Genomic DNA, 21,676 nt, shown 5'->3' with positions numbered 1-21,676 from the left:
CTGCAAAGTCCTTTTGTCAGTGAATTGCAAGCAGAGACAAGAGAAGGGGGTGAAGTAAAGGGAAGGCGCTAGAACATTTGAGCTTTGTTTCCTTTCCCGAAAGGACAGTCATTGCTTCCTGGAAGCGGCATTTGGCAGCAGGCATGGAGAATGGGAAAGATTTATTCCCCTTTGCCAAAGCTTGACAGTTCAGCTTGTGTATCTCAAATCGATACATTTCTTGCAAAGTTTCCAAGGGCTGCATTAAAAAAGCCACTTTAAAAATGGTCATTCTGTGGCTGCAACCTCTGATGAGACCTGCCTGTCAGGGTTGAGTTGGGTCTTCTAAACTGACCAAACCCTAATGAGAAAGAAGGTTTTTTAAAAAGCATGAAAGCTAAGTGAGAGCTGACGGCAAACCGACCACACCTGCAGAGCCTCTGGCATCCCGCGGCTCGTTGCTCTGTGGGGCTCCTTCTGAGATGAGCAGATGACTTGCCCCTCTTTGGGCTTCTGTGGGAAATCTGTGACGAACACAGAACTCCATCTTTCTTTGAGCTGCAGTTTGTCACGGAGCCGGGGAAAGACTCATTTGGGGAGATCTTCACCGTTATCTAGGACTTCTGAGATGTCTAGCCTGCAGGCTGAGTCACTCAGATCTTTGTGAATTTTTAAAAATTCTGCAGTTTTTGACATCTGACAGCCTTGACTTTTTCATGAGAAGTGTGGAAAGACAGTGAAAGGTCAGCTGTCTGTATTGTCATTGTTGCTATTGTTTAAATCCCCACTAGAAATTCCTTCCCTTTGGAAGTTTTATCTTCACTAGAATAGTTCCTTAGTCCTTTCAGTTAGAGAAGCCGTGTGTTCGCTGCCTTGACGTCGATGCCCATTGAGACACACGGACGTTTTACATTGTGTCTTCCCTCTGGTGTTGTGTCTGTGCTTCCTGCACTTAGGGCTGTTACCCCCTTTGGTGTGGTACCCTCTCACATTTTAAAAAAACATTTTTATTGGAGTATAGTTGATTTACACTGTTGTGTTAGTTTCAGTGTACAGCAAAGTGAATCAGTTATACATATACATGTATCCACTCTTTTTTAGATTCTGTTCCCATACAGGCCATTAAAGAGTACCGAGTAGAGTTCCCTGTGCCGTACAGTAGGTCCTTATTAGTTATCTGTTTGATATATAGTGGTGTGTATGTGTCCATCCCAATCCTTCCCTCCTCATGCCTGGTTTGTTTTCTATAACTCTATTTCTGTTTTATAGATAAGTTCATTTGTAGCCTTTTTTTAGATTCCACGTATAAGCGATATCGTATGATATTTGTCTTTCTCTGTCTGATTTATTTCACTCAGTATGACGATCTCTAGGTCCATCCATGTTGCTGCAAATGGCATTGTTTCATTTTTTATGGCTGAGTAATATTCCATTGTATATAGGTACCACACCTTCTTTATCCATTCCTCTGTTGACGGACATTTAGGTTGCTTCCATGACCTGGCTATTGTAAATAGTGCTGCAGTGAACATTGGGGTGCATGTATCTTTTTGAATTATGGTTTTCTCCAGATATATGCCCAAGAGTGGGATTTCTGGATCACATGGTAGTTCTGTTTTTAGTTTTTTGGGGTTTTTTTTTGCGGTACGCAGGCCTCTCACTGCTGTGGCCTCTCCCGTTGCGGAGCACAGGCTCCGGACGCGCAGGCTCAGCGGCCATGGCTCACGGGCCCAGCCACTGTACAGCATGTGGGATCTTCCCGGACCGGGGCACGAACCCATGTCCCCTGCATCGGCAGGCGGACTCTCAACCACTGCACCACCGGGGGAGCCCTGTTTTTAGTTTTTTAAGGAGCCTCCATACTGTTCTCCATAGTGGCTGTACCAATTTACATTCCCACCAACAGTGTAGGAAGACTCTCTTTTCTCCACACCCTCTCCAGCATTTATTGTTTGTAGATTTTTTGATGATGGCCATTCTGACCGGTGTGAGGTGATAACCTCATCGTAGTTTTGATTTGCATTTCTCTAATAATTAGTGATGTTGAGCATCTTTTCATGTGCTTTTTAGCCTTCTGTATGAGAGACGCCTCACATTAATTATCACATTTTTTCTTACTGCTACAAAACCCAGCAACAGTTCACCAAGAGACACAAGAAGACCGGTGCTCTTTTTTATGAGATACCAGAGGGATGCTGTCCCTGCCAATAGAAAGCATTCTGGAACAGAGTCTGGGAAGACAGCACAGGCAGCAGCATAGTTTTTAATCTCTTAGAACCCCCAGGTAAGAGGAGAGTAACTCAACAGCAAAACTTCAAACCCACGAACAGTGACAAAACTAGGTGACAGGATATTCCCAAGATGCAATGGGGCTTTTAGATGTTAGAACAGAAAAAGCCCCAAATAGTACAGGAAAGCATAGAGGGTCAGTCTGAGAGGAATAGCTGAAAGTGGGGGTCCTTTTACTGATTCCAACAGGGATGAGTACAGGTAGCCTGAAGGGAGGTCTAAAGGATCTAGAGCTTTTTGGCCACTGTGAGCTCTGGAGCTAACCAACCAGGTCCTCCTCCAGAACGAGCCTACAGTGAGAAGCTGCTTGGAGTGGAATCAAATTGGACAGGGTGGGAACAACAGAAACTTAGGGGGAAAAGTCCCCATAAGGAAACAGAAGCAGGAAATTTCAGCAGTGGTATATTTGAGCATGACATGAATGTAATGGAAGAGAGAGCTTTGTAAAGTTAGAATGACACCATGTTCTAAAAGTTCAGGAAAACTAATTTCACAGGGAAACAAGCAGTAGAAAAGCAGTGAGTTCAAATCCCATACAAAGTGTTTATAAGATAAAAGAAAATCAGAAGCAGAATAATATTTCTAAAGAAAGCATGCCAAAAAGACATGGCTTTGGAAAAATCCAGAACTGTGACCTATGTCCAAATGAGCTGAAAGACATTAAGAAAATGATATAAAACATGGGGGGAGAAAAAAACCAACCTAAATCAGAATTAGGAAAACTTAGAAATGAGATGACGGAACTCAGGAAAGAATTTTAAATGAAAAAAAAAGAAGAGTAAACTAGCAAGAATACAGGATGAACATATACAAAAGGTAATTTTTAAGAGAAATGGAAGGAGAAAAACAAACATTTTAAAAGTAAAAAAGAGATACATTTCAAGAGAAAGGGACAGATATTGAAGAGGGGCAGAGTAATTTCAATATGTGATTAATAGCCTGTGAAGAAGAAAAACTAGTAAGCAAGCTTGGGTACACACCACTCCCATCTCTGCCTCTGTCCTCACGCGGCTGTCTCCTCTTCTGTGTCTCTCCTCCGTGTTCTCTCATGAGGACCCTTGTCACTAGACTTAAGGCCCCCAAATAAGCCAGGATGATCTCATCTCGAGATCCTTAATTACATCTGCAAAGGTGTTTTTTCAAGCAAGGCCACATTCACAGGTTCTAGGGGTTAGAACACAGACACGTCTTTTGGGGGCCACCTTTCAACGCTCTGTGGTTGCTGAGCTAGCAGGTGCCAGAAACAGGATTTGAATCTCTTCTTATAATAAAGTTGCAAAAGGAACATTTTAATGTTTCCAGCAAATTAGCAATTCCTGCCAAGAAACTAAAGTAGGCAGCATGCTTTATAAACAGCAGGACAGTAGGAGGTCAGCCTGTGAGCACCTGGAGACCTTGCCCTGGCCCCCCCCTCTGCCCAGCCTCTCAGAAGCACGCGTGCACTTCGTGAGGGAACATTCCTGGTCTCCTGAGTGAGGTGCCACTCGTTCTGTTCACAGGAGGGACCCAGGCCTCTCCGGAGCTCAGAACGCTCGTGTCTCTATTGTAGCGCTCACACCTTGTCTAGTGCAGAACTGAAAGCTCCTTGTAGAGTCAGAAGCTGTAACCCCTGCAGGTGAAAGTGTGCAAGCGTCGTTCCTTTTGGTGCCTCTAGCATCCTGCCCCTGGGCTGTGGCGACCCCCACTAGCCTTAAAACTTGAGAGTTGCTCACTCATTCATCCAACTATGTAACAAAGCTAAAGTGTGAAGGATGATATTGATTCCATGTGTTCCTTTTACCAGCGTTCCCTCCCACAGAGGTCTCCGTGCCTTCAGCCAAAGGAGTGGATAATACATAGCTTCAGACCGGATGACAGAGCCAAAGAAAAAGACATTTTGTGGCCAGGGAGGGTCCCTCGGTGCCCCTTTGACCCCTGAGCTGGCCGAGTCTCCCCGCCTCCCAGCATCTGGGGCCGGGGGTAAAGCGGAAGGTGTGTGTCCCTGCCTCTGCCTGTGTGTCCGCTGCTCTGTTAGGGGGCAAGGGCTTGGTTTGGTTTGGTTTTTAGATTTTCCTGACTCCAAGTGATCGTCTTAAGCCTGGTAATCCGGGGATTAGTAACCTTCACAGCTCTGATACTGGGGAACATAACTGGTGAGAAAAAAAGACCACAGCTTTTTAGGTGAATCCATCTCTGAAAGTAGATTCACATTTCCCTGTGAATCCTCTCGGTAAAGAAGGAACGAGGGAATGAGGAGTGTAGAGTAATCTTGACACACACGTACACACACACTCACACACACAGTTATGTTGAAACAGAAGTTACTTCTCCAAGTTTGATGTTTTTCGTTTCACGAGGCCTCCGCAACGCCACTGAAGTGATTTCGTCCTGCCTGTGCTCCCAGGCCACCTGCCCTTCCTCCCGCGGAATCAGCGTCTGCTCGGACAGCCTCAGGGCCTTCGAAAACACTGGAATCCCTCCCCAAAGAGTCAGGGAAGAAAAGAAGGAAGGAGGGGTGTGTGTGTGTGTGTGTGTGTGTGTGTGTGTGTGTGTGTGTGTGTGGAATTCTCCTTCAAAGAAGACGTTTTCCAGAAAAGCATTGCTTTATTGACACAAGTGTGTTAGGTTGCTTGAACCCCTGGTGCAGTCTGCCTTTTGGGCCCTGGACATGTTGCTGAGGTCTGTGGAGTTAGCATGGTGAAAGGTAAATGCTTCTTAGAGTCTCCCCTCCACCTCCAGCCTCCTGGTCTCCTCAGGGGATGCAGTAATCGTAGGAACTCTCCATCCTGAGAAAAGGCAACCTGCTTTTTAGTTTCCTTGGAATAAAGAGAATCCAGGAGGGAAGGGACCAAGCGCAGCTGAACCACACATGGAAGAGTCCCTGCCTGTCCAGAACGAGAATGAGTTCTGCTCTTGTCACACTTTGCAGAGAAATGTTCTGCAGACCGGCAGGCGTAGGAGATGGTCCTGTGCGGTTTAAAAGAGCAAAAGGGGACAGAAAAGATGCTCCTTCCCGTTTATACGGACATCCATAGTAGATCGTGTGTGTTCTGTGGATCGTGCAAATCCAACAAGATCTTTAGATTCTCTGTACCCCATCCATTTCTATGGAGGATTAAAAAACCTTCTTGCACCAGCTTTCCACAACCAGTTTCCATTTGCTTGCTAAATCTATTTGAGGAACATTTCAACTCTCTTCATATCTATTTTTCCTACATACTTATTTCTTCTTAAAATTGGGCTTTTTGTGTGTGCATAAGTATCAGGAAAGTTGAAAATAAAAACGTATCTCTCTGCCCTGCAGTTGGAGAAATTCTGCCCTTAATTGCCTCCTTCCTTTAGAAATTCGTCTTTCAAGGGTCTCTCGCTAGGTCAGCCCAGTTGCCTCACATTCATAAATTAATTTGCAGCGGTTAACCTTCACCAGTATGAATGAAAACTTGCAGTATGTTAGCAATGAGTTCTAAAATACCTGAAGAGGAGACATTTTGTATTTAAGGTCAGGTGTGTGCCTTTCACAAGGAAATGACACCCAAGTTGGCTTTCATCGTTTCATTGCCCATGCCACCCCTCCCCCCACCAATTTCAGAGTGAGAGGAGGGCAGCCTGCCTGCCTCTCTCTGCTGTTCTCCTCCCCAAAATATCAGAAGAGATGTGTGTGTGTGTTTCTCCCCTCAAACCTAACTGGGTTTTTGCATTATATCCCTAGACCATCTCATCAGACCTACTTGCATGCACGAGGCTAAAATCAGTTCTAAACTGTCCTCTGAGCGTCCATAGATAAACTTGAGCTAGTTCACCAACTTGGAAATGGCAGGCGAATGTTGGTGTGCGTGGGTCTATGCATTTCCAAAGCGGGTCGGTAGCTCTCACTGAATTCTCGAAGGGGTCCGTTACCTCCTGAACTTAAGAAGTACTGCTCTCAACTGCCCTATTCTCCTTTATCAGGACACCATCACCATCATCTCTCCTTTCAATGGAACTTTAGGTAAAATGTTGATATTTTGTTCGTTGTGAATGTTTGCGTTTATTTTGATTTTAAAATAATGCATTAAGCTATCATTATTTTGTATGATTCCTGAGTTTTCTGGCACTACCTTAAATTTTACATCCGAAGTGAGTGCCTCACTTGCCTTACCCTAATCCCAGACCTGAGTGAGCTCTTAACCCAGCCTTCCTTCCTCCGGCCTCTCGCCTGCTTCCCAGCCTGCACATGGATAACGCCAGCCCCGTCCCGAAAGCCCTGTGCTGGGCTCGTAGCTCCTGCTAGACCCTTCACATGGCTCCCAAGAACCCTTGCTCCAGCTTCCGAGGCTCCAGTGAGCTGCAGAGGGCATTTCAGTCTCCTGAAGACATGTGACAAAATACAACGAATCTGCCCTGCCCAACCCCCCAAAATGCGCTGAGCGCTTCCCGTGTACCAGGCCTGGTGCAGAATCTTTATTTGGGTTATCTCACTCCATATTTAAATTTGCCCTAGGAGGTCAGTACTATTCTTGGCCCCATTTGGGGAAGCTGAGGTTCAGAGATGTAACAGAATCACTATTTGAACTCAGGACTGTTTGACTCCAAAACCCAGGTTTTTATCTGAAATATTCCACGTGTCTCTCCACATTGGGCTTGCTGCCCAAAGGCAGAAATGAGGAGGAATGGTCTAACTCACATTTGTGAGGATGAGTAGGAGGCATTGGGCCAGTTTTGCTGTCAACAGGTTTGCTGATAAAAACCCCTTTGTGGCTAAAACTGAGTGAAAGCCAGAAAAATCCACAAAATGAAGTTTGTAAGGAAAAATTTTTTTCCAGGGAACAGAATAGGACCTTGGATCTAAACATGAATGTGTAGTATTCTTGCGCTTGGGGTTTTAGCTGAAAAGACACCAGAATAACCTTCTAACCTCCACTTGGAAACTGAGTGCTGAGATAGAGTAACCTTGAGGACAAAAAATAGGAAATGTTTTGGAACGTCCCCTAGTGACAGAAGTTGTGTGCTGAGAGCAGTCTTGAGCAAATAACACATCCAGAGTTAGAGGCAGACCCAGAGGAACGGGAATGCCGGAGCTTGTCAGAATCTACCCAGGACTGCGGTGTGGGCTGGGGGCACTCAGCCTGTGGGGAAGGGTTAGGAGTCAGAAAAGACCCCTGGGAAGTGCTCTGGGAAGCAGCAGCTTAACAGGCTCTGATGATACTTTGTTTTATTTTGGAGCGTTTATTTATCCTAAGAAACTCTTCCCACTGCACCCCCTTTGCAGAGGTCAGAAAGGGCTCGGCATTCTGGATCTGCAGCTAAACCAGACCTGCAACTCAACCTGCCACAGTTGAGTTATGATTTATTATTCCTAATTCTTTTGCGTTTTTACAGTGCCTTTTATGGTGCATCAGAGCGCAAGGGGCTTTTATATCCTTTATTCCCTTTGACCCAGAGGAAGTTCACTGGACATATACAGACGACCAGGAGCTGGAGTTCTGGTCTGAGGCCCACTGTGACCTTGGCAAAGTCCCTCATCCTCTCTGAGCTTCAGTTTCTTCTGCAAATACGGTTGTGCCAACCTTAGATCCCTCACAGAATAGTTGCTGGGATGCCATGAATGTGGAAGTGTCACCACCAGGGTTCTTGGCCTCCTTAATCAATAGGAATTGATGAGAAACCAGACAAGAAAGTCAGGCAGGGCTTTACTGGGGCCCCTGCTGCAGCAGTGGGGAGTGAGAACAAGTAACATTTTCCCTTGCTCGCTCCCTGACTGGGGGCTAAACTGGTTCCTTATATGGGGTGAGGGTAGGGGTGTGTCCAGGGAGTCGGGCCGGAGGGGTGGCCTAGATCGTTTGCCCACCCCTTTGTGGTGTTGAGTGGGGGGTGGGGGGGGCGCGCAGTACCCCGCTTTTGCTCCCGACACCTTGCTTTTGCCGCCGGCTCCTCAGAAGTGGCAGTTGGGCTTTCTGGTCTTTTCGTATCTTACTGTCCATAATTTACCCCAACTGCACATGCATGCAGTTATTTTTAGTCCCTTATAGTTTCTTTGTATTTTGTTGCTCCCTGAGACGCTTCTCCAGGTGCAAGCACTGCAGCAGTGGGTCCCGGGTCCCAACCTGTCTGAGAAGCATCTGGTAATGGCAGTGAACTGCAAAGATCAGAAGTGTCCCACCTGGTGAGAATGTTGGTAGGAGAGGGTGGCAGTGACAGGCTGCAGAGCTCGCCCAAGGTGGGGTACTAGCATTGGGGTTCTTTGGCCAAACAGTCTGGCATTACCAGGGGACCGTCGTGTGCCAAGCATGATGTGAGAATCGCTGAAATCGCCTTTAGCTACACACATGCACGTTTAACTCTGAACACATGTGCCTACCAGTTGGCAGTTTGATCTCCCAGAAGGTAGAAGCAGCGATGAGGGGCACTGCTAATTCGGACACATGTCTGACAAATGAGGAGGAATTGGCTGGCGAAGTAGAAATGATGGAAATTTCGGTGAGAATGAAAACATCATCTTGGAACTGGGTAGGGAATTGAAAGGCATGAGCAGATATGTTTTCTTGACTTGAAGAAGGGAAATGACTTAAATTGAGGGGAAAACTACCTATGGGCCCATGATCTGAAAGGGGCTAGAACCAAGTCTAGAGAATCAGGGTGCTCTTGAAAATGAAATTCGGACACATCAACCGCACAGGGCATGAGAAGGGAGGAAGACAGCTAAAGAATCGGATGAGGCTGACGAGGGGACCTTCTCTGATGATCTCAATTTTTAAATAGATCCTTTTAAATATGAAAGTAACACAGGCTTAATAGAGAGAATTGGGAAATAAAAAATGAAAAGGGGATAGTAAACATCACCTGTAACTCAGTTGCTGTTAATATTTTTATGTTGCGTTATAATATTTTTCTATAAGTTGTTTGAGATTATGTATGCACACATGCTATTTCGTGATTTTCCATATGAATAGATCCTCTTTATAAATATTATGTTATTGGCTGCATAATTTTCTACCAGAGATGTTGTTTACAGTTTACTTAACTATTTCCTTATTGATGTTCCCAGGTTTTCACTATTAAAAATAACACTGCAGTGAACATCTTTGTGCATGAACGATTTCTCTGTATCCTAAATTATTTTCTTAAGATAGATTCTCAGAAGTTAACATTTACAGGGCTCTTAAACTATCACCAAGTTATTTACTAGAAAGATCATGCCAGTTTATCTTACCACTGTTTTCTGTGTGCCCGTCTGATGAGCTCAGATTTTTTAAAAGATGTATATAGTGGATGAAAGAACAAGTTACTGAAAATGAAATTTTTTATAAAACAAAAAATGAAATTTTGTCACTTAAAACAGCACGACGTACCTGGAGGGCCTTATGCTAAGTGAAACAAGTCAGACAGAGAAAGACAAACACTGTATGATATCACTTATATGTGGAATCTAAAAAATACAACAAACTAGTGAATATAATACAAAAGAAGCAGACTCACAGATATAGAGAGCAAACCAGTGGTTGCCAGTGGGGAGAGGGGAGGGGGGAGGAGAAATGTAAGGGTATGGGAAGAAGGGATACAAACTACTATGTGTAAAATAAATAAGCTACAAGGATATATTGTACAGCACAAGGAATATGGCCAATAGTTTATAACAACTGTAAGTGGAGTATAATCTTTAAAAATTGTGAATTACTATATACCTATAACGTATGTAATATTATACATCAACTGTACCTCAACAACAAAACAGTTTAACATATAAAGGAGAGTATTTTAGATCTAGAATGTTAAAACTAAGTGAGCTAAAAACTATGGGAGATGCTTAAGAAAACTGTGTGTGGAGGGGCAGTAAAAGAATAAGCACGGTATCAGCATGCAGATTGGGTTGGGTGGCAAACAGAAAACAAAACTGGGCAACTTCTCTCTTTCTTCCCTCCCTTCCATCAAGCAGGGTGAGTGTCAGACTGAAACAGGTAGTACAAACTGACGTGAGGGAATTGAAGCCCAAGATGGGTGAATTGATTGTAAAAGTGAATCTAAGTTGTTCTAAATAAATTCAAGGCTCTTGGCCCAGACAGATGACATCCCAGAATAAAGAACTTACAAGGGTGAAAGGCCACTGACAGTGATCCCTAAGCATTGTGGGAAATGGAAGAGGCACTAAAAGAAAGTGCCTGACACTCAGAGCAGAAAAAGGAAAAAAGGCAGTATGTACAGACTAAAAACAGCTAACCTGTTATAGCTTTCAGATGAAACTCAGGAGAGATCTTCAAACATATATGTTATAAGCACTTAGGACAAAGTTATCCCTTAGGAACCAACCCTGCCCCTTCTCTTCACCTTCTTCAATAAGGTTGCTCTAACTTTTGTAGTTATTGTATTTCTGGACATCAAGAAAGCATTTTACTTGAATTTCAGATGGTTCCATTTATGGCTGAACCGGAAAGATGTAGTCCAAATATCAGAGTATTTACACGTATTGATAATTGAACACCTGTACCCAAACGGAGCCAATAACTGGATCAGTCTCCAGCTGAAAGAAGGTGGCTGGTGTGTCACCAGGGTGCTCTCATGTCAGCCCTCACCTAATCAGCACTTTGTCGGTAACCTGTTGAGGTGACAGATGCTAATCAAAGCCACAGATGACATGAAGCTACAAAGTATTGATGATACTAGAGGTGGGTCCAAATCTGGAGGGACGGCTGCAGGCTGGAATGATGATGGAGAATAGCAAGATGAAATCTAATACTGATGAACACACATCCTCACGGTTGGGTTCCAGACAGCAGCCATATACGTGCAGGGCAGGGAGATTGTAAAGATGATAATGGTAAATAGCTATTAATAGTCTTTGCTCTATGCCAAATGCTGTCCTTTGTATTTTATATCGTCATTATTTGTATCATCTTACTATCCTAGCTTTATGTCATCTGCCGATTTGACAAGCATGTCATCTATGCTTCAGTGCCACTTGCTTCACAAGTTGAAAGTTGTCCCCATTCTCCAGTTGAGGTGAGTGAGACACAGAGCGGTTAAGAAACTCGTCTGAGATCACACAGCTGGGAGGTAGAGTCTCCGTGCTGGTGCTCTGTGCCTACACGTTTCACCACTGTGAAAGTTCACACAGTCAGTGAAACTTTTCTCTCTCTCTCTCTCTCTCTTTTTTTAAATCCTGAATTTAACTTGATGTCCTGCCAAAACACCAAATAACCTTAGAGAGGCAAGGAGTCAATAAATATGGACTTCGGGCTAGACCAACTGGGTTCACATGTTGGCTCTTCCACTGGGTATGTGACTTTGGCCGCGTCACTTAACGTCCCAGTGCTCCAGTTTTCTCCTCTGTAAATGAGGATAGTGAACGTTTCTATTGTACAGGGTTGCTGTGGGGATTAAATGAGTTGCCTACAGAAGGCATTTAGAACAGTGCCTTTCACACAGTAAATGCTGGTAAGTGTTTACGGTTACAGACATCCCTGGGTATCCGCATGGGGGGATTGGTTCCAGGACCCCCTCAGATACCAAAATCCACAGATGCTCAAGTCCCTTATGTGAACTCGTGTGGTATTTGCATATACCCTACCTACACACATCCTCCCATATACTTTAAATCATCTCTAGATTACTTATAATACCTAACACACTGCAAATGCTATGTAATTTGTTGTGACTACGATGTAAACGCTATGTGAATAGCTGCTAGCACACAGCAAATTCAAGTTTTGCTTCTGGGAACTTTCTGGATTTTTTTTTTCTGAGTATTTTTGATCTGCAGTTGGTTGGATGTGGAACCTCGACACGGAGGGCAACTGGAGAATCCACGTGGTGGGCTGTTAAGAGTTGGGGCCTGGTTCTCAATCCCAGCACCACCATTTCCATTTACCGTGTGTGGCAGTTTTCTCCTCTACAAAACGAGAAGGAATGATCGTTGTAGTGAAGACTCACGTAAATGCTCAGTAATTGCTAGCTATTATGATGAACAGAAACGTTGTCCAGAGATAGAAAGGTTCTAGCCCTGCTTCTGGTACTACTTTTAGAAATGGGAGCCAAATAGCATCTCCAGAGGAGGCAGGCAGGCCTGTAAGGCTCTAAAAAAGGCAGTACAGAACTTCTGTTTGGACAGATGAAGGATGTTTAATCTTAAGGCAAGATAACTAAGCAAGGAAGTGATAACCTTCCTCACTATGTCAAGGGTTACAGAACTGTTCGGTGTCATCGAATCTAGTTACGAGACACCGTGGGAGGTTGGAAAGAGTCAGGGAACCTGGGGCAGCTTGATCCTGATTCAATCTCTTAACTTTTCCCAGCTTCAGTTGCCTAATGAATAAGAGGCAGTGGGAGTTGTCTTCTATGATTCTGTCCTCTAAGCCACAGGATCTGCAGCCAGTTCCTGTGTACACAGAACATTTAGGATAAAGGGTGTTTTTGATGAACGTTTACTATAGCGAAAGAGCTTGAATTGAGTATTACACGAACCAGCAACATCTTCTAATGACTCTGAGCCCCTGTCTCCTCATCTGTTAAATTGAAATGAGACTACCGTGGGTTTCACAGGGCTTTTTGGAGAATTTACCTGAGGTCATACACGTGAAAACACCTTCTTAAAATGTTTATTATTGCCGTTACCGGGTTATAACTTTTCCAAGAATTAGAATATAAAAAAATACTCGTAAGCACCAAACTCTATTTAAAGTAACTTAATCCGTTTTCCGTGATTCAGAGGAGGCTTCAGGAAGTTACAAAATCTCAGGGTCATTGTCGTGAGCACGGAGTAGCTCTGTAGAAAAAGGGTCCCAGCTGCTTGTAAATGGGAGCGTCTTGACCGTATTAAACCCAGAAGGGAAGAGAGATCACATACTCTAAGCCCCTCGTTTTACAGATGAAGCCACTGAACCAAAGAGAAACTGAGTGGCCGGCCCAGCATCACGTGTTAATTAATGGCAGATCTGGGAATGAAATCCAGGCTCCTATCTCTCAGCATGCTTTCCGTCGTTAGTTTAAACATAACTCAGAAAGTCTGAATCGAGGCTAAGAGTGTACTGATGAATGTGGCTGCTGCTTTGAACATGGAATTGGAGAGCTATCACAAGGAAGTTTAAGGGTCTGGGTATGTCATTGAAGGGTACGGCCCCATGAACTTGACTTGACCCACTTGGGAAAAAAAAGTGCGGTGGAACTCTTAGTAATTTTCTTAATCATAGCAGTTCATTTCTTCTGTGCAAAATCCTTCTCAACTATGCTCTGAAATTAATTGGCGTTAAAAATGCAGGTCTTGGGGTGGCTTTCACAGGCTTGTTATGTGCACAGGGAATAGCATAATGTAGGTACGGAATGATGGTCTCTCTCTCTTTTCTTTTTACTAGTGATCATTAACATGTACATTCTCCAACTTTGTTGAGCTAACATTGCAACACGTAACTGTAAAACAAGTTACATGTGACGTGCTCCTCCGTGGTCTTGCTCGTGTTCTGTTACGCTAGCAACTGTCTACGCAGGATTGGCGTGGGCACGGCAGGTGCGTGTGAGCAAGTAGCTAGTGACGGTAGAGCCTTATTCCTGGATGCGTTAAAAGCAGAGTCTCGCCTACACCTCCCTCTTCTTCCCCTGTATAAATCTCTTTCTCCAGGGATCTACAGGGTTTTTTTGGCTCTATTTTTAGTCTGTTGATAACTTGAGAAACCTCCCAGGATCAGAGTCTCAGAGGGGCAGGATTCATTCCACTCAGTCTTTTCGGAATCCCCAACGGATGTTGAAAATCAGTCTGCATCCTGAATCTGGATGGGAAATACGTGGGTCAGCAGAGGGTGGTGGATAAGAGCACAGGCTTGGGGACCCGGCGCCCTGGGTTCGAAATCTCAGCTCCTCTTGTGTTTTTGGTCACTGTGGTCGTGTGCCTTTGGGCAAATCCCTTAAATGCACTGGGCCTTAGTTTCCTCAACGGAAACCCTCTCTCCTGTGTTACTGTGAGCATGCAGTCAGATGAACTGGTATTTATAAAGTGTTCAAAACGGTGCTGGGTAACTATTAAGTGAATTCAATGGTCCTGATTCGATGGGAATGACTTCTCCATCCAAAGGTGTAACACCCAGGCTTTAGGGCCCTGAGGTTTGAGGAAAGGAGGCTTCTTTTTCCTCATTTAGAATGGCAGAGCGCATCCTACACCAGGACCTTTTTATTCTATTGAATTGAAAAGGGTACAGCAGTGGGACTTGACTTGGAACACCAAAGTTCATCAAACCTCTTCCGGCTCGGTGCATGTGTCCGTGTTCTCTCTTTGGAAGAGCGGCGATTCTGCATCAGTTTATCACCTGGCCTCCAGCAGGTAGCCTAGTCTGTCGGGGTCACTTTTGTAAAACTGCTAGGATTGCCATGGTGTTCCCGGGACGGACTGAGACTCGCCAGGTCCCCTTAGCCCACAAGCATTCAGTAGGTCCCTGGTGAGGGGGTTTCCACGTGATGGCTCCGCTTGCTTCGGGGGCTGGGCTGTGGGAGAGATTAATGGGAAGTGAAAAGAGAAACAGTTGTTCTTAACCGGCAGGGCTGTTTGGAGTGTACGACTCTTCTTGTATTTAGGGAAAAGATTACTCATGCGTATTTTCTTCCATAGAATATAAAGAACCTCAAATTACTACTTGTGTACCCACCCCCTTCTCACCCGCCTCCCTCACTTCAGTGTCTCCTCTGCAGAAACTTCAGCATTTTACTCTCATTTCCCCTCCCGAGCGGGATTCGGTTCTGTATTTGCTTTGGCACTCCCTCTTCCAATAAGCTACCCCGGTCCTTTTTCCTGTTTCTGACCAAGCATCTTCTGCCCTGCGGCCCTCTTGCCCCAAGGCAGTTCCTTAGGCCATGGTTGTCTGGTCCTCACATTCGTCCCCTAAAGGCTGGCTGTGCTCTTGCCTCTTGTGTGAAGGAGAAGAAAGGAAAGGTCCCTAATAACTAATCACTCTGCTGTTCCCGTTCAAAGGTGACACCATTGAGTGTAGGAAGTCAACTCTAAGGGTTTGTGTTGTTTTTTTTTTTTAACCGGTTCAAAAGTCGAGGTCTTGCTGAACCATTTTCACACACACCCCTCACTGTGATCCCAGATATGCACTTTCAAGGTCATTGGGAAGAGCTGGGATACCTCCTATCTCCAAGGACCTTTTTTTTAATTAACTTTTTAAAAATGCAATTTTTTTTAATGTATTATTTATATGGTTGCACCAGGTCTTAGTTGTAGCAGGTGGGCTTCTTAGTTGCGGGTCATGGGCTCCTTAGTTGTGGCACACGGCCTCCTCAGTTGCAGCATGCATGTGGGATCTAGTTCCCTGACCAGGGACCGAACCCGGACCCCCTGCATTGGGAGCGTGGAGTCCCATCTACCGTACCACCAGGGAAGTCCCTAAAAATGCAATTCTTAAAGGTTACAGTTATCACCAAATACTGCCTATATTCCCCATGTTGTACAATACATCCTTGAGCCTCTCTTACACCCAGTAATTTGTACCTCCCACCCCCCGACCCCTATATTGCATCCCCCCACCAGTGGAAACCACTAGTTTGTTCTCTGTATCTGTGAGTCTGCTTCTTTTTTGTTATATTCACTAGTTTGTTGTATTTTTTAGATGCCACATACAAGTGATATCATTCAGTATTTGTCTTTCTCTACCTTATTTCACTTAGCATAAGGCCCTCCAAGTCCATCCATGTCCCAAGGACCTTTTTTTTTTTTTTTAATGTTATTTTATTTTTGGCTGCATTGGGTCTTCGTTGCTACAGGCAGGCTTTCTGTAGTTGCGGTGAGCAGGGGCTACTCTTCGTTGCAGTGCATGGGCTTCTCATTGCGGTGGCTTCTCTTGTTGTGGAGCACGGGCTCTAGGCACGCAGGCTTCAGTAGTTGTGGCTCGCGGGCTCTAGAGCGCAGGCTCAGTAGTTGTGGCTCACGGGCTTAGTTGCTCCGCGGCACGTGGGATCTTCCCGGACCAGGGTTCGAACCCTTGTCCCCTGCCTTGGCAGGTGGATTCTTAACCACTGCACCACCAGGGAAGCTGAGGACCATTTTTAATAGGCATTGCTTCTTGGCCCAGTCAAGAGTCCAAAACAAAACCTTGAATTCTTTAGTGGCTGTGTTTATTCTAAAGATCATAGAGCAGTAACATACTACACGTTATTATTTTACAATGCCCCTTTCTTCACGTGAAAAAAAAATCATAAAACTTAAAAAACAAGGAAAAAACTCTCAATGCCCATCTCTAATTATTTCAGTGCCCATAGTGCTTTATTGGTGCCCTACACAGTGGACCAGTTTCAAAGAGACTTGCCCAGAGTCCAAGGAAGCCAGCTGCCCTTCTTTAAAACTAGACTTTGCAAAGAAGCCACCTGCAGCACAGAGCCAGTTGTCATGCCCAGAGGCCCTGGATCTTCTCAAGGGCATCTGAGCCATTCCATTCCCCAGTCCACCCGGGAGGAAAAGCAGCCCATCCAAATAGACCAGACAGTTCTTTGTCATGCCTGACATAAGGATGAAAGGTGCTTCTTTCCAGGATCAAACTGAAGGACACTTGTCAGAGCACACACTTGGAGTCTCCTTAGCAAGCTGAAGTAACTAAATAGAGAGACCGACGCTCCTCTTAGCAAACACTGATTCTGTTGTATTTGAACTATTAATTCGTACGATATTTTAGAGAATAAAGCACTCTTGAGCATCTAGCTTCTTCTAACCCCTCAGTTCTCAGACAGCTTGGTTTCAGGATTTCTTTTGATTCTTTAAAATTATTGAAGACCCCAAAGAGCTTTGCTCATGTGGCTTCTGTCTATATTTACCATATTGGAAATTAAAACTGAAAATTTTAAGTATTTGTTATAATATATATAAAAATATTGCTTAACTCACTGAAAAGTAAGCCAAGTAAATGTTAACATAAATATATATTTATGAATATATTTTCCAAAACCAAAAAAAATTAGAGTGGCATTCTTTGTTTTACATTTTTGCAAGTCTCTTTAATGTCTAGCTTCATAGAAAATGGATGGATTCTCATGTCTGCTGTCATATCACATGCTGTGTAGCCTCTAGAAAATTCCACCATATGCTCATGAAGGAATGAGAATGAAAAAGGCAGAGATAACCTCTTAATATTGTTATGAAAAGAGTTTTGACTTCATAGACACCCTGAAAAGGTCTTGGGAACCCTGAAGGGTCCCTGGATCACACTTTGATAACGACTGTTCTAAACCACTTGAATGATATGTCCAAGATTTCCCGCAACTGCAAAATCAAATAAAAACAGATTCACAGTCAGGCTTCCAGACAGAGACCCAGCCCGAGCCATCCTCTCAGCTCCCTTTCACACACTCCTGTCCGACTCAGACTTCAAGTACCACCCCTACCAGGAAGCTCTGACATCAGCAAGTACAGTAAACAGGCAAGAGACCTTTTATCCTTACCTTGCCCTCTCATTCCCAGAGGCTATAGCCTGATAGCTTCCCAGAGGCGAGTGCGTTGCTCTTCCTGGAAGAAGTTTCAGGGAACACTTCATTATTTGGCATATCTGGAAGGTCAGGCCCCGCTCTGGAACATTCTCACTTTGAAAGGACGCTGGGCTACAATCAGATCAGCTCTGATTCTTTTTTTTTTTTTAACATCTCTATTGCAGTATAATTGCTTTACAATGGTGTGTTAGTTTTTGCTTTATAACAAAGCGAATCAGTTATACATATACACATGTTCCCATATCTCTTCCCTCTTGCGTCTCCCTCCCTCCCACCCCAGCTCTGATTCTCAAGTCGCCTCCAATGCACATTGACATTTGTCATGACTCTGAGCCCCCTCAGGTGCTTCAGGCCCACTCCACAGCTGCACCTTCAGGGCAGACCAGGAATCCGGACACCCCTGGAGCTGGAGCCGGCCAAGGAAGGACAGGGCTGTGAGACCTACGGTTCCTTAAAGACATAAAAAGGGATTCCCCCCGCCCCATTTTGCCTCTAAATAAAAAGTTCATTTGATATCGCACTTTACCACTCATGAAGCTTGAGTTTTACCTGGAATTCAGAGCGGAACCTGAGGGCTCTTCGGATACGGAGACTCAATTTCATTAACCATTCGGAAATCTTTGCCCTTTATTTCAACTAACTGACAAGACCTTTCTTCTCTCTCTCTCTCTTTTCTTTCTGCCTTGCTGTCTCTCCAACAGGCTTGCAGCCAATGTACTGGAGCAGAGATGACGTAGCCCAGTGGCTCAAGTGGGCTGAAATTGAGTTTTCTCTAAGGCCGATTGACAGCAGCACGTTTGAGATGAATGGCAAAGCTCTCCTGCTTCTGACCAAAGAGGACTTTCGCTACCGGTCTCCTCATTCAGGTGAGGGTCTGGACTCCGGACACGGGCTCAGCCTGGAACGTCTGGTAGCCAGAGTTGGCCTTTGTCACCACTTAGCCTCCCAAGAGATCTCCACATCGTCACCGTGAACGCAAGGACAGTGACCCAGCTTAGTAGAGGACAGATCCTGCTGACGTAGGCCAGTTTGAGGGGAGAAGAGGAAGAATTTCCAGGACCGGGGGAAGCTTTTAAGGTTAGGAGAAGTAACCCAGTTCGGACCTATAGACCCTGGTACTTAAGGGATCTCATTGCACCACCAAATAAGGAAGAAAATGCATTCTGACCCTCTCTCTCTGCCTTGCTTCTGATCCTGAAGACTTTTACAAGAGATGCTTGAGCGTGAGTGTAGATTGCAAACTGCTCAGTTAAAAACAAAGACAGGAAGATTTCGCTGGCGGTCCAGTGGTTAAGACTCCGCACTCCCAGTGCAGGGGACGTGGGTTTGATCCCTGGTCAGGGAACCAAGATCCCACATGCCGCATGGTGCAGCCAAAGAAAACAAAAACAGATAACAAAAGACAGCAGAGGCAGGGGAATGAGCACTGCTGAGGTAGGAGGAGTGGAAGAGGAAAGAAGAATTGAGGGAACAAGAGAGAAGGGCTGGGAAAGGTGGAGATGCTAGTAGCCCAGGCAAGTTTAGAAACAAACGCCCGGGGCTTCGAGTGATTTCCTTTAGAAGTACTGAATTCTTTGAAGTAATGCATCTTGTAGCTTGTAGAACCCCTGAAAAATACAAGCAATGCATCTAACTAGAAAGATTTGTCAAAATAAGGGCTCCTGAACCCACATGGGAAGGTTTCATTCAGTGAGGAGCTTTTGTACCTACAAAGTGTATTCCTGACGTGGGTAAGGTTTCAGATATACTTTCCAGCTTCATTTCTCACACTTGATGGATATTTTGAAGTAGAGATTTGGGAACTCCATATGTCCAAGGGGAACTCTGGTCTCAGGTTTCTGCCTCTTGAGGGCAGCTATTCAAGGACTGATGGGCCCTCCCTCTGTCAAGTCTCACCGCCAGCCCCACTACGATGCAGCTTGTCTGGCAGAGACCGTGTCTTCTTGACTGAGGCCAGGGGTCCCACAGGAGGTCTGTGCCCAGCTACGTTTACCCCGATTTACTCCTGGAGGCTGGCCGGGAGTTACACTAGCTAACCGCCACGAGGAAACAGCCCCATCACAGAGGGTAAGATAAGGGTGTGTATGGAACAGTATCGCCCCAGCTTTTCCCAATTGCAAGCAGAACCGTTTATATGAGGAAATGATAAAGGGGAAGGTTCCCCCAGAAGTATAGATGTTAATGGAAACTTGAAAACTTAAATCAAGGCTGAAAAACAGATCATTGCTATGGTTTTATAAGGGACACAAACCTACCTGAAACATTTAGTCTTCAATCGTTGATTCTTTCTGTAGCCTCAGAACAAGAAAACCGTCAAACAATGATATAAATAAACAAATAAAACTAACCTAAAAGGAACCTCAATAGTTCCTTTTAATTTAATGCAAAAACACTTCCCTTTTCTGTTCCAGTGGAAACTCAAAGATTACACTCAAAGGGGCAAAGTTACCTATCTGGAGGAAAAGAGCTCTAACTCTTTAGGGTTCCGGAGAAATTACTCATGTCAGGCAAACAGAGGAAAACATAGTGATGTGTTTTAACTTGATTTGACTTAGACCTTGGGCACGCTTTCCTCCCACAGTCTTTGTAAATCTGCCTTCCCCCCACCATATCTCAGGTGTTCCTTTTTGTTGCTGATTTATTTTTCTCTCCGGTGACCTCTCAACTTTCCTTGTGAAACTAGGTTCTCTCCGCTCAAAGCTGGGACCGAAGATACACAGAACCTGTCAGTACGCCCTTGCCACTTTGTCAGGTCTTTGCCGGGTGGGCCACGTGGGAAGCTGGACAGGACCCTGCTGCCCAGTTGGAGCCAGGATTGCACTGAACCTGAAGGCGCAGGGAGCTGGGGAAGGAGAGAGCAGAGTCGGGTGGGTCTCAAGAAAGCAGGAGTGAAGTTGGTCTGGGACGTGAAGGATGGAACTGAGTGGGTGGGTCACTGGAGCAGCATTAACTTAAGTGTGTTTGGGTGGCGGTAAGGAAGCCCCCCTACGGATGGAAGAGGCAGCATAAGGCTGGTGCGATAGTCGGGGCGTGGTGCCGTAGCCACGGTTAGGAGGGGGCAGTAGAAATTCATTCTGTGAGTGTTCCCTCGGCAGCTCCACATCAGAGGACAGAAACTTGGGCTGAAGGACTTGAGAGATAGAGAGATGATTTCCAGTTGGGTTGTCCAGTGAGGCTCAGTGGCGTGGTAGTGGAGCCAGACTTTGAAAGCTTTGAAAGGTGAGTAAGCGGTAGGTAAGGGAAGGTGTTGAGGCCAGTTCGTGTGGGGGAGGAACTCAGAGAGGAGGCCACGTGAGCTAGACACTGTTCATCGTCGCTCATCACCACCCCCCTCGCCTGTCTGCTTGCCTCTTCATGTCTCCAGTTCTGCTACTTTCTCCAGGAATGCTTTCCCTGGCTCCCATCCCTGCATCCCTGATTCCACCCCACCTTCCTTTCCTCCACCTCTCCCCACCTCGGTCTGGGTCCTCTTTTATCTCAGAGCATTTCCTAATTCTGTCATGGCCCCTGACACACCACACACACACACACACACACACACACACACACACACACACACACACTCAGACACGAGTCACACACTGTGTTACATGTGATTGTTTTCCGTATCCTCTCCTGGAGTAGAGAGTTCAGTTTGGACAGGGCTGTGTCTGTTAGGCTGCCGCGTCTCTAGCATCTAGTGCAGCATTCAGTCAGCACTCAGTAAATATTGAGTGTGCCTTATTGAGAGTGCCTTAAAGCCCAGGTTAAGGAGATTGGATGCTATTTGGAAGGTAATGGGAAACCACTGAAAGGTTTTGATCAGGAGAATGACACGATTGGAGCTCTCCCTTTGGTGTAGACATTTGCCATCTGTGCATAGGGTGGATTTATTGGGTCGCTACAAGCAGGGAAGCTAGATACAATGCTGTTGCTACGGTCCTCATGCAAGATGCTGAAGTCCAGAATAGGATCAGTGACACCAGAATAATAATACTTCCGGCACTTTGGCCAAGCG

At 45.2% G+C, this 21,676-nt stretch overlaps 1 protein-coding gene across 11 annotated transcripts in view; it reads left to right on the top strand.

Moving 5' to 3' along the window:
- Nucleotides 1-21,676, top strand: part of ETV6 (ETS variant transcription factor 6) — a 240,627-nt gene that overhangs the window by 171,101 nt on the left and 47,850 nt on the right. For 10 of the 11 annotated variants that reach the window (XR_004351778.1, XR_004351775.1, XR_004351776.1 and 7 more), the window contains one exon: nt 18,381-18,545. The exons of the other annotated variant lie outside the window; for it this stretch is intronic. Coding sequence is in view for 5 of the 10 variants with exons in the window: in XM_032645765.1 (XP_032501656.1) it covers nt 18,381-18,545 (165 nt within the window). In the remaining 5 variants the exon portion in view is untranslated. The remainder of the gene's footprint in view (nt 1-18,380; nt 18,546-21,676) is intronic. 11 annotated transcript variants of the gene reach the window in all.

This window comes from Phocoena sinus, chromosome 10, assembly GCF_008692025.1.
Source record: "Phocoena sinus isolate mPhoSin1 chromosome 10, mPhoSin1.pri, whole genome shotgun sequence".
NCBI lineage: Eukaryota > Metazoa > Chordata > Mammalia > Artiodactyla > Phocoenidae > Phocoena > Phocoena sinus.
Note: the sequence above shows the minus strand (reverse complement) of the source record. Positions and strands in the feature narration are given on the sequence as shown.